The sequence below is a fragment of the Antechinus flavipes genome, chromosome 1 (assembly GCF_016432865.1).
Source record: "Antechinus flavipes isolate AdamAnt ecotype Samford, QLD, Australia chromosome 1, AdamAnt_v2, whole genome shotgun sequence".
Classification (NCBI taxonomy): Eukaryota; Metazoa; Chordata; class Mammalia; order Dasyuromorphia; family Dasyuridae; genus Antechinus; species Antechinus flavipes.
Window position 1 is genome coordinate 332664257 of NC_067398.1, and position 13661 is coordinate 332677917.

The 13661-nt window shown below is 33.3% G+C and overlaps 1 protein-coding gene across 2 annotated transcripts in view; it reads left to right on the plus strand.

The window, feature by feature from the left end:
• ADCY9 (adenylate cyclase 9) overlaps nt 1-13661 on the plus strand; it is a 186159-nt gene that overhangs the window by 149587 nt on the left and 22911 nt on the right. For both annotated transcript variants that reach the window (XM_051967711.1, XM_051967720.1), the window contains exons 7-9: nt 4235-4394; nt 5860-6008; nt 9224-9265. In XM_051967711.1, the coding sequence (XP_051823671.1) occupies nt 4235-4394; nt 5860-6008; nt 9224-9265 (351 nt within the window). The remainder of the gene's footprint in view (nt 1-4234; nt 4395-5859; nt 6009-9223; nt 9266-13661) is intronic.

Genomic DNA, 13661 nt, shown 5'->3' on the forward strand with positions numbered 1-13661 from the left:
ATTGGACAAAATGCTAAAAATACAAGGAGTATTGTAGTGCAAATGTTAATTAGTCAAATTCAGTGAGAGAAGCTTGTCATATTGGAAGCAAAGAAAGATGAGAACCACCTGTATGCATACATAAATAATTACAAAATACTTATATTTCCCTCTATTGTGAGACAATGACATTTTCAGAATTTTTGTGCCTGTTTTCCTTTATTTAGGTTATCTATCAAACTAATAAGAAGCATGATGGCTTTTATAGTTTTATTGAATGTATATTTTTCACAATGTGAAAATTATTTGAGTGAAGAGTGTTTTTTGTCAGTTTAAAAGTAACAGACAAAATGTGTTACTTGATTTCATACATGTAATAATAGAATTATAGATATGAAGCCGGGGAAATCTTTAGAGGGCATCTATTCTAACCCTATAATTTTGTAGATGAGATGTAGAGATGTACAAAGATTAAATTATCTGCTTATCTATACTTCCTTTATCAAGTGACCTTATTTCCAGTTCTGCCTATTACAGAATTAATATGCAAATTTAATTTTTTTTGGTTCAAAAATCAATTTAATTCTCTAAAAATTGAGCCATTAGCGCCATCTTCTGGCGTGATTATTATGTTACTTAACTATCTGCTATTAGGTGCCTTAATATTTGTATTCTACACCATAACTTTCTGCCTCAACCAAATATATCTCACATGAGAGTATATTATTAATATTACTAGAAAGTTGGGCTAAACCTAACATACAAAATCCTCAGTTTGTCATTTAAACCTTCAGTAAGATTGCTTTAATCTCCTGTTCCCAATATATTTCATATTACTCCCCAAACTGACTAGTATCTAGTAGGCTGTTGCCTGAACTTGATTTTTCCTTTTTCTGTCTTTCTGCCTCCTCACAGGCTGTCCTTCATGTGTAGGATTTGTTTCCTATTCATTTCTACCTCTTAGAATTCTTAGCTTTCCCTCAAGGTTCATTTCAGATGCTATTTACTATGCAAAGCTTTCCCTTCTGTCCACAGTAGTGAATTCTTTCTTGTTCCTTAAATTATCTTGAATTTATCTATGTCGTATCACTTCCCACTCACTTCTCAAGCTCTTAGCTTGTTTTCATCATCCTTACACTTGACTGAAGTTTCTCTCTCTAAGGTTGCCTGCTAAATCCCAATGCCTTTTCCTGATCCTTATCTTCATCAAAATCCCCTGGAATATTTTCTTTTGTCTTGACTTCTGATTAGGATGTCATTTTCATGCAGCTATTCAAGATCATGGGTATTCTAAACAAACAAGACTGTAATCGATGGAATATTTAAGACGTTTGGAGAAGGAAATTTTATATTCTTCCTTATCCTTTTCCAGTGGTCAATAAATCTTAGAAAGATTACAGAATCTTAGAGTTGGAAGATATCTAAGAGACCAAATAATCCAACCTGTAACTGAAAAAAGTCCCTTTAAAACATTTCCCATAAGAGGTTATCCAGCCTCTGTTTGGAGACATTTAATGAAGGGGAGTTCACTACTTCCTAAAAGCTGACTTGTATATCTGTATATCTTGAGAGGTACTGTCAGAATAGGAAAAAATGGAAAGGAGGGGTGGATTTGGAGTAAGATTCAAATTCTGCCTTTGCCACTTGTATGATCTTGAACAAGTCAATTTCTCTGAGACTCAGATTCCTTATCTGTAAAAATGAAGAAATCATTCCCTTAATATTTTTTCTAATCTGAAAATTCTAGATACTTCTAATTGTTAGAAAGTTTTTTCTTTCATTAAGCCTGTAAAGTCCTTACTCTTGTTCTGTTATGCAGAACAACAATATGAATCTCTTCGATAGGACATCTATTCAGATTCTTGTACCCAACTATTATGTCTTTTCTAAGTTTTCTCTTCTCCAAGTTAAAGATTTCCAATTCCTTCAAATGATCCTCCAAAGTCATGATCTTAGATCCTTTCTGCTGTATGCTCTCCAGGCTATCATTGCCCATCCTATATAGTAGTATCCAAAGTGAAACATTGTATTCCAAGTGTGGTTTTGGTCTGATCAGGGCACAATCCTGTGAGACTGGAACTTGTCTTCTTCATCCTTTGCACTGGACTTTTCATATAGCCCAGTTTTGAGCATTAGCTATTTTCACCATTGCATCACAGTTAATTCATACTGAACTTATAGTTTAGTAAATCCTCTATTTTTTTTTTTTCAAAATGAACTTCTTTCTACCCTTGTCTCCCTAATCTTGGACTTGTGAAGTTGATTTTTTCCTATTTAAATCATGAAACATTTATTAAATATGTCAAGTGCTGAGATTTAAAAAGACAAAAATGAAATACTCTTCGTTTCTGTGAACTTACATTCTACAGAATGGAGAATGTACATTATATTTTACAGAATGGAAAACATCTTTACATATATATGCATGTGTACAGCATATATATATATATATATATATATATATATATAAATGTACATATAAAATTCAATATATACAGAGTGAGAGGAGGTCACTAACATCTGAATAGATAAGGATAAATTTCCTGTAAGAGATGGCATTTGAGCAAGTGCTTTGAAGGAATGTAGAGATTCTAATGGGTGGAAATGAAATATGAGTATATTCCTGGACATCCTATTCAAAGTCTGAAGACCAGAGGTGGAATGTCCAGTATGGAGAAGTGCAAGCAGGACAATAGGGATAGAACTTAGAATCCATTCAGAAACATAAGGTATAATAAGCTTATACAAATAGGCTCTGGCCAAATCATCAGGAACTTTACACAAGAAACAGTGGGGCAAGAGGGAGACACTGGAATTTCTCAAAGGCAAATAAAATGATCAGACCTGTTCTTTAGAATTGTCAAATTGGCACCTGTTAGGAGGAATAATTGGAGAGGGTCAAGCCAATAAGAGGCTATTGCAGTAGTTGAGGTGAAAGATAATGAAGTCTTGAACTGGGCTGGTGGCAATGTTAGCTGAGAGTAGAGGTTGCACATTAAATACTTTGTGTAGTAGAACTGATGAGATTCGGCAACTAACTGGATATGACTAAAAGAGAAGAAAGAGTTGAGGATGATTCCAAGGTTGCAATCCTGATCCCTCAACAGATACAGGGAAGGAAGATAAAATAATATTTATATCATTTGAGCTTCCTGAAACTGTGTTACTTTCTTAGAGGGATATTAATGAGAATTTTTGTATACTAGTTATTAAATTTCCTACTGATGAACAAAAGTTAATGAGAATATGTAGAGCCATTCTGGTAAAAGAAGGGATGATAATGTAATGCCCTAATGATATGTTCAGGTAACTAAAACCCATCTGGATCCACCTTCTCAATCACTACTTATAGGCCTTTGTTCTTCTTTTGAAACCCACCTCAACTAGTCAGAATTAATCATGATATTGGAGCAACATAACTCAGGCAGCAAATACTCCTGCCACCTACTTCCCAAATTGTAGTCTTCTAAACTCCCAAAGAACAAGTACTGCTTTCAGAACCTCACTGTAACTAATAGAACAGGAAAAACAGGCTTGTGAGTCTTCTCTTGGCATTCCCCAAGCTGCTATATAAGACCAATAAGCTGGATTTTAAAGTAGCATCCAAACTTTGAGTGTCAAGCAAAGAAGTATGAATTTTATTCAGCAGGCTATACTGAAAGATTCACTGGTTATTTTGTTGTTGTTGTTTTTAAGTAAAGAAATAACCAAATATGCATGTGGCATAAATCAGATCTACATAAGAAAGATTAGTCTGGCAGGGGTATGAAGGATAAATTGACAAGAAGAGAGAGTAGGGGTACAAAGATCTATCAAGAGGCTTTAGGAATAGTTGAAGCCTTTCCCATCACAGTGGCAATAGGAATAAAGAAGAGGGGACAGAAGCAAGGGAAATTGTAGAATAAGAAACAATTTGGAATAACTCTCATTCAACATAAATTAAAATCTTCTATGTATATGATATTAGGAATTCAGTTGACTACTAGAATCAATAATTTTATGCTTAACATTTCCATTATTGACTCAGTAAACAGACTTTGTTTTATCAGCTTTTCAGCTTTTCTTGCCTTCCATTTGTGGTCAGGTAGAAGAGCCTTTCAGTTGGTCTGTCTCTCTGTTGTACAATTAATTTACTACATAACCTATTTACCATTTATGTACTTACCTATTTTTATGATTGGTCTATATGCAGGAAAAATGGTGTTTTCTGTGTATGTTAAAATATTGAATTATTTAATAACTTTATTTGTTACAGAATGGCATTTTTTCTTGACGAGGTAATGACTTGTACTAAGCACCTGCTGGAGGTGATAGCTGGTTGGCTACCTCGGCATTTCATTGGTGCAATCCTGGTCTCGCTTCCAGCCCTTGCAGTTTATTCACATTTTACCTGTGAATTTGAAACAAACATACATGTAAGTCAATTACCATGCTTGGTTATCTTAGTTGCTCGGTTCTGGTAGGGCTTCTATTATCTTTTCATCTATAAGGCAACTTGGATACTTTGAGGCTACTTTGGGCATTCTTTTAGATATCAAGAGCCTTTTTAAAAAAACTTCATTAAATATATGGTCCCTTCTAAAAAGTAAATTTTTATCCAGGATAGACATTTAGGGATAAAGGTTCAATTTCTATTCTTTGTATATAATGTTCCTTAAATGTTTTAACTGACTTATAAATTCTACTCCAGCACTTGAAGAACCTCCCAAAAGAACAGTTCAATTGTATAATAGAAGTTTAGAATTATTACAATTCTAATATTCTGAATTTCAAATTCAAATACTTTATCCCAAAGGTCCAGGTAAAAACTCCAAATTCACAATTTTACCAAAATTACTCAATTTAATAAAGTATTTTTATAAAGAAACTATAGTAGTCACTTAGTACACTGCTGACCCCTCATAAATAACATAGATCTAGAATGCAACATATATCAGTTATTAATTTATCAAGAAAAGAACTTCTAAACTGAATTCCACAATTTGTGGATTGATAACAACTTGAAAATTATGTCTATTTCTAGTGCAAGCTAATGTAAAATAAGCTTCTAAGAGATGATTGCATTTTCATTCTTTCAGATCCAAATTATATTTTGATTTATCCATAGGAGGGTGCTTTAAGAGACAGCATCATAATTATATAGTGGCAACTCTGAAATGATGATGCTTTACACACAACTTTTTTTTCTTTGCAACAGCATTAGATTTGGAATATCTTAGAAAACTTAATTTAAACTTGTCATTTTAAACTTGTTTAAAAATCTAGGTAATAAACTTCATGATAAATGATCTGTCTGGAAAACTTAGTCACTATGTATAAAAATAGTATTTGCCTTTAGCAACTTAAACTTTATGTATCAGTATTGAATAAAAGAAACTTTTAAAAATACTTAGTAATAGAATATAATATTGTCAAAATGTCTTAGAGAAGCATATTGAAAGGACAGAAAGAAGATAAATGGTTGTGGACTAGGTTTGGGGATGGGAGAGGGCAGGATGTGACATTTGAGAAGTATTTGAACAGTGGCAACAAACTGGGGAGGAGGGTGGAGTAAGAGCATGAATAAAAATTTACTAACAGAAAGCATCTGGTAAAGTAAAAAGGGCACCAAAGTAGAAATCAAAGACTTGGGTTCTAGGCCTAGTGGTACTAGTAATTGGCTATATGACCTTGGGCCAATCCTTTCCTCTCTGAGATTCAGTTTCTTTAATTGTAAAACAGCTTTTGAGCCCATTCTTGTTCTAAATCTCCATGTTAGAAATGTTTTTATTTCACATAATATTCACTGAATATTGTTACTCAGTTAAGCTCATGTAATAGGAAGTTCTGTTGAAATTTTGAATTAAATTTGAAATTGCTTTTTTTTTTCCTTCATTGCAGTATACCATGTTTATGTGCTCTGCAATTCTGATCACCATTGTGCAATACTGTAATTTTTGCCAGCTAAGTTTCTGGATGAGATCGTCATTAGCAACAATTGTGGGAGTTGTGCTTGTCATTTTACTCTATGTCTCTTTGTGTCCAGACAGGTAAGTTATGGCTGTGACAGATCAAAGCAGTCAATAAAACAAAATTGCCTATAGTATCAACCGTTGCTTCTGAAATAACTCTTAATTCAACACAAAAATTTTTTTTAAATGGTACATATAATGTCTAACTTGTTCAGTGTGTAGGTTAGGCTTATTGAAATGTTTTTCCTCTCTCTTTTTTAGTCTTTGTTTTAAGCACTCTCTGAAAGGGGAAAATGAAGACTGTTTTGCGAAATGCAGATGATATAAACATAAAGATATCAGTAAAAATTTCAGTCCAAATTTGTTTAACAATATTTGCATCCTAAGTCATTTGTCCACGCTCCCTTATTACCTGATAATCCCATTGTTGGAAACTTACCTTGAGCATGTGGTAAATATGTATTTAAGATATCTGTTCAAAGATTTTCATTTCAGCATTTTTGTTATTGCAAAAAAAGTTGGAAGCTACTTAAATTTAACAATAAAGATTAAATAAACAGTGCTACAAGTCTTGTTTGTAGATACCTTTCATTTTTTTCATATATATATATATATAATATGTATATAATATATATATATAGATATATATATATGACTGAACTGCATTTTAAATGTAAGATCCTTGAAGAAATATCTCCATTTATTGTCTTCCACCATTAACTGATACTGTCAGCTTATAGATTCATAAATTTAAAGCTCAAAGAAATCTTAGAGCTCACTGAATCCAATACTTTGTAGATGAGGAAACTAAGCCCCAGACTTTACTTACCCAAAATCACACAGAGTGTGAAGATTCAAACACACATTCTCTCAGGTTCGAAGCTCTTTGCCCTATTCTGTGCTGTTTCCCTATTCAAATGGAAAATCATACAATAGAGCTGACAGTTGGGACTTCAACAAGAAGTCCTTGTTATTCCACATAGGATAAATCCTGTTTTAGCCCATTCCTAATTCTCTCCCTACTGCCTATCTTGACAGAGTTTCCTGGGGGTCATTGGACAGAAGAAATAGAGTGGAGCGATAGTTTTATCCTTGCCCTCAGCAAACTTACAACTTTTTCCTTGCTTTCTTCTGTCTTATCTGATTCCTACCTAGTCTGTCTTCTCTAAAGAGAAGATAGAAATCCCCAAAGAGAATCACAGAATCTCCAAATTGGCAGGAATTGAAAAGATAATATAGTCTGACTCTTACATGAAGTATGTCTCTTATGTGACATTGCTAATAAATGTTTGCTTAAAGACCTCTAGTGACTAGGGATTCTTCACACATCAGCCCATTCCTTATGGGCTATATAGCTATAATTTAGCTGGGATGGGTAAGAAATATTTTCATCATATTGAATCAAAATCTGTCTTTTCATAATCTTTGCCAATTCTGATCTCTAGGAAAAAGCAAAATAAGTTTACCTTCCTCTGCATTATTTTTCACATATGGTTTCTTTTCAGTGAGAAGCAGCATGATGTAATGGAAAAAAATGGCATTAGGAGGTTAACCACCTGGGTTCTAGTACCTTTTCTGTCACTGCTATCTGTGATACCTTGGACAAGTCACATTTTCTTTCCAGGCCTAAATCTTTTCATCTATAAAAATGAGAATTGAGCTATATCAGTTACTAAAACCTTGAGTGTGAGTGTCTAGAACCAAATTAAAATGTAATTGGGTAATGTTTCGCAAAATAAATAAAAATACAGTGAAACCAAAGATAATGTTAATTTGTGGTTTTCTAAGTCAGCATGCAGCCTTCAGGTATTTGTTTCTATTTGAATTTTAAACATTGAACTAGATGATCTCTTAAATTTTTTTCTATGATCCTATGGTCTATGAGCATATTTGAAGCACATAGTAGGTGCTTAAAAACTTGTTGAATTAAATCAGGAGGCTTTTTTGGTATCTCAGCCTGCAATACCTCAAAAATACTATTGTAATTCATAGGTTCCCACCAGTCCCTCTCACTATCCCAGAATTTCTAGTAGATTAGGTGAAAAAGCCAAAAAGCTAATTGAGAGAGAAGGTAGCTGGGTTTTCAAAAATATTTTCAAATCTGCTCAGGTGTAGGTATCATTTTTTAAAATAAACCAAAAAAATAAGGTCCTGTTCCAAAAGATTTGCTAATGAGAAATGTACTCTATTGTCATGCCCCCATTACTAAGCCTGACATTCAGGTCCTTCCATAATGTGACTCCAGCCTACCTTTTTAGTCACATTTTACACTATATCCTTTTATCTGCTTTCTGTTCTGAACATGTCGATCAACCAGCTATTGTTCAGTCTTGTCCCACCTTTTCCCTATTTCTGTGCATCTAAACATGTCTTGCTTTGAAACGGACTCTTTTCCCAACTCTGCCAGCCAAATTCTCTTCCTTCCAGATCAAGTCCTTGTCCCTTCAGCTAGAAATTTTTTCTTTCCTTGAATTCTTCCTGTTTTTCTGTGACCTCCCTTATATAATAGCTTTGGTGTTTATGTCCATTATCTTTGCCTCTACTGGATGATAAGAGCCTTTAGGGTAGAGATTATTTCTGTATCCTCTGCATCTAACACATAAAATTTGCTTACTAAATACTTACTGAATTGACATGTCAAAAGTGAATAAAGATATAGTGATTCTATCACCTTACGTGGTCAGACCATTGATTTAGATAACAGGATACTCCCTAAGAATGATAGAGACCTTTTTTTTTTTTTTTTTTTTTTTTTAATGTTACTTGCCTAGATGGTGAGAAAGGATCTTCTTTTATAATATTGGGATATTCTTGGTCTTGGGTGCCTTTTAAATAGCCCTTCACTTTTATGAATGAAAAGTGATTCCTTCTCCAAACAACAACTGTTTTCAACTTTTGTCTTGAGGTTTTTAGTTTTAGTTTTTCCCTGGAGATATGTGTGTGAAGACATTTGAGGTATCTAGCCACTAGCAGGTTTTCTGTTCTTCATCAAAGTGAGGGAAATTAGTTATGGATTTTTAGATTTCTTTTCTGTGTGGGTCTGCTGCACACAGTCAACCACATATTTTCAGAATGTGGTAGGAAGTCTTCATATAGTCCCATTGTTTGTGCCTTTAAAAAAACCAATTACTCTCAACCAGGAATTTTGTTAAACCATACTAATATAATATTGTCTTTATGCTAACTATCTCAATGTTTCAAAAGGTAGATAAGATTTTTAATTAATCATCAAGTTGCTTTCATCAGTATCTGCTTTATTTTTAAAATTCTGTTTCTCTATGTTTGTATTTCAGTTCCATAGAAACATCCCACTTAGATGCAGTACAGAATTTCAGGTAAGCTTTATGTATTGTATACCTCTCTAAAGATTGACAGTGGGGTGTAGTGAAAGGAGTAATTACCTTAACAGGAATTGTATGAAATTTTTATTTGACTATATTTATTAGTTAATAGGGAGAATTTTTATGGTGGTGGGAGGAAGGTTGAAGAGAAGGGCACAGGGAGCATTCTGGAGGGAAAGTAGATGGTTAGTGATAGTGATACCAAAGAAAAAGAAAAGAGCATCAGTGAAATATTTTTAAAACACAAAGAAGAAAATACTTCAAAGGAAGACATAGACAAATAGGGACTATGTTAGACAATCATGCTAAATTTAACTTTTTTTTTTTTTTTTTTTTTTTTTTTGCTGAGGCAATTGGGGTTATGTGACTTGCCCAGGTCACACAGCTAGGAAGTGTTAAATGTCTGGGATCAAATTTAAATTCAGGTCCTCCTGACTTCAGGGCTGGTGTTCTATCCACTGCACTACCTAGCTGCCCTGAAATTGTCAGCACTCCTGTGTAGAAAGAAGAGTTGCATTCTAGCCAAGTGGCTATAGAATTAATTGTTTTTGTTAAGCAATGACTATATGTTTTAATTATTTTTATCTGTCATTTAAAAAAAACAAGTATGCATTTCTACAAGTTTTGCTTTAAGCTTAATTCTCTTTTAATTGCAATACATACAACACTCTTCTACTTCTTGTCAGAGCCATTTCCTTCCTCCTCATTTTTTTTTGATGAAGTAATTGGGGTTAAGTGATTTACCCAGGGTCACACAACTAGGGAGTGTTAAGTGTCTGGGGTCACATTTGAACTCAGGTCCTCCTAATTACAGGGCTGGTGCTCTATCCACTACATAACCTAGGCACCCCTTTCCCCTTCATTTTAATCTAGTTGTGTGGCAATTTCTCCTTTAACTCAAGGAATTATTCAGGACTTACCATCATTTCCTAAATTATATTTCCCTCTATATTTTCCTTCCTACCTCTTCAACTACCTAGCATGGATCCCAAGGACAACTCTATGTTAATCAGTTTCAAAGACTGGATTGAAACAGATTTACTTAAGTAATAAAAATCTTAGCAGGAGCTATCCCAAAATCAGTTGGGCAAATAACACAAAAATCTAGGTATACTCTTGTTTCCCCCTTTTTTCCATGACAAATAAGGCATAAATAACTGTGCCTTATTTTTTCAGTTGATACATTTTGTTGTGAAAAACTAGCTATTTCCCAATATACAAACCCCCATTGTTGCCTCCCAAAAAAAAACACACCTAGAAGGCTAAGTATAACTATAGTGATTTAGACTGACAGTTTATGACTTGCTATTTTTGTAGGTTACCATTTAACAGAATGTATGTATATTTTAACCTTAGTACTTTGAAGCTAACAATATTCCTTATATTTGATCTAAGATATGTTTGCTTTTACTGATGCTTTAATTTGCATTATTGTCAGATTATGTACATTGTTCTTTGGGTTTTGCTTTCTTTACTTTATATCAGTTCATAAAAATTTTTTCCCAGACTTTTAAATATTCATCTTATGTCTAATATTCTTTTATAGTCTTATATCACAAATTGTTTAGTAAAATACAATTTGTGTAAAAAAATGCTTTGTTTCCAGCTTTTTGTTATTATTATTAGTGCTTCTAAGAATATTTTTATATAGGAAACCTATTTTGCTGTCATTAACTATAGGATATAAACCTAATAAAAGGATAGTTGGATCAGAGAGTTTGAACATTTCAAATAACTTATTTTGTCATTTCAAAGTTTTTTTCCAGAATAGTTGGAACAATTTACATTTTGTCAACATTAATTGATTTATTCAATAAATATCAACTATATACTACACATAAGAAATTATACTAAATAGTAGGCATACAAAGACAAAGATAAAAAAAATCTTATTTTCTAGTGGGGGATACAATTTGTATATCTAGTAAATGCAAAATCATTTGAGGAGGAAGAACACTAATAATGGATTGAGGAGGGGAAGGGGGATCAGATTTGCTGAAGGAGGTTGTACTGAGCTTTTTTGGTTTCCACTTATAGGATTTTTTTGTCCCTTAGAGCTACTCAAGAGGTGGGCATCCCATCTCAGTCCAGAAATCAGGAGGAGAGATAGGAGGGGAAATCCAAACTGTCAACAGCCATGTGAAAAAATGGTCCAAATCACTAGAGAAGTACATTAAAACAACTCTGAGGTTCTATCTCAGTCATAAATTTGGCAAAAATGACAATTGTTGGAGTGGCTTAGATAAAGCAGGCATGCTATTTTCCATTCTTGATAAAACTATGAATTGGGTATAGCCATTTGAATAAAAAAAGCAATTTGAAACTATATTTTAAAAAATCACTACTCTATGTATATCCATTGACTCAGTGATGATGCTACTGGCTTTTGCTCCAAAAAGATAGAAGAAAAGGATCTGCATATACAAAAATATTTATAGCAATTCTTTTTGTAGTGACAAAGAGCTGGAAACTCAAGGATGTCCATCAGTTTGGGAATGGCTAAACAAATGATGTGTATGAATGTGATGATATATTATTATACCATAAGAAATATTTAAAGGGATGGATTAAAAAAAAAAAAACTTGAGAAAACTGATATGAACTGATGCAGAGTAAAATTAGGAGAACCTACAAAGCAATTTATTCAATTACTGTTTTGTGAAGAAAAACATCTTTGAAAGATTTAAAAGACCTATGATTAACACATTGACAACTACTTACCCTCTTTCCAATAAAAAGGTGATGAACTAAAAGTACATGGCATACATAGCCAATGTGAGAATTTGTTTGGATTGAATACATATTTATTACAAGAGGGTTTTTTTTTTTTTTCAGTTGGGGCAGAGGAAGTTGGGGAGAAGGTTAGATTGTGGTAAGGTTGCCAAAAGAAAATAAAAGAAAAGAGGGTCATTGAAGAAGGTTCAAGTGCACAGAAAAGAGCAGAAAGACCTAAAGAAAACAAACAAGTGGGATATATTTCAAAGTTACATGTTGAATGTATATATTTAAGGAAAAGCAAGTTGTATTTAATAGAGATTAGCAACTTAAAGTTCAATCTTTTTTTCTGCTCTCCTTTGAATATGGAAAATGGGTATTCAAGCTCAGAATTATTTTTAAAAAAATAAAAAACAATGGGTTGAAGGAGGTGGGCAGAAGCAGAGGCAGCTCTGGTGGCTACCTAATCTCAGCAGCATATCCATCAGTTTTTAACTACTTCTGATTCTCATTGTCTAAACCCAGAGCTTGCTGGGTCACAGATGTAAGGATCAATGGACTTCAGGTCTGAATATCTTCTTCTATTGATATGAGCAAGACAGACAACCTTTGTGTTCTCTTCTGATTTCTTTATCCCCGCAAAAAAACTGTTAAAAAAAAAAAAAAAAAAGCCCCAGCAAGCCAGAGTGTAAAGATATCACTAAACTGTGAATGTGGGAATAGTGTATGTTTGAAGCTTCTGTCTCTATAGCAGACCTCATAAGGTGGGTGCTGTGTTCTCTCCCACATCAAATATTTTGCAACTAAAAAAAAAAAAAAATCAGCTGGAGTATACTTGAATTCTCCAGTTATATAGCACAAGTATCAAAGGAACACCAGCATTTTAATATAACAAGAATAATTATCCTAGCATTCCAGGTAATCATCCCATAGAATCAATAATAGCAAATTTTCATTAACAAAATGCATAGGAAGCATTGCATAATATAAATCATCACTTGATAGGACATTTCACTGACTAAATGGGGAAATTACATGAAGGACATTTTACATTCATTTACATAGTGTTCAGGCAAATAACCATAAGATAAGGAAAAAAACCACTAGCTAGCTTTAATATCAATAGGTCTATAAAGAACAATATAAATGTGAACATTAGCATATGCACAAATATACAGTGAATAAATCAGTACATAGCTAATATATTTTATTATACTAAAACATTAAATACACAAACATATTAAGCATTTTACATTTCATGCAAGATACACTTTACATGGGCAATCTATAATGTTTCTGGGCTTTATGTGCAACTATTTCCAGTGCACCGGTAAATGTTATTCTGGATACAGTTTGAATAGATCTTTATCTCTTTTGATCTCCTGACCTCTCTGTTCCTATAAGTGAGCTTGCTGATAATATGAGCTTCATCATTATATTGTCTGTCAGCATTTCTTTGCTCTGTAGGTTGTCTCTGTGCCTTAGGAATCTATATAGGTAAAGTTCTAGGCAAGAAAAGAGTTGCCCAGTGAGGTGATTCAGGCCTGTTTTAATGGCTTTGTGATGGAGAGAGCCATCTGTAACCAGAGAGAAAACTATGGGGACTGAAAATGGATTACAACATAGTATTTTCACTTTTTTGGTTGCTGTTTGCTAACTTTTAATTTTCTTCCTC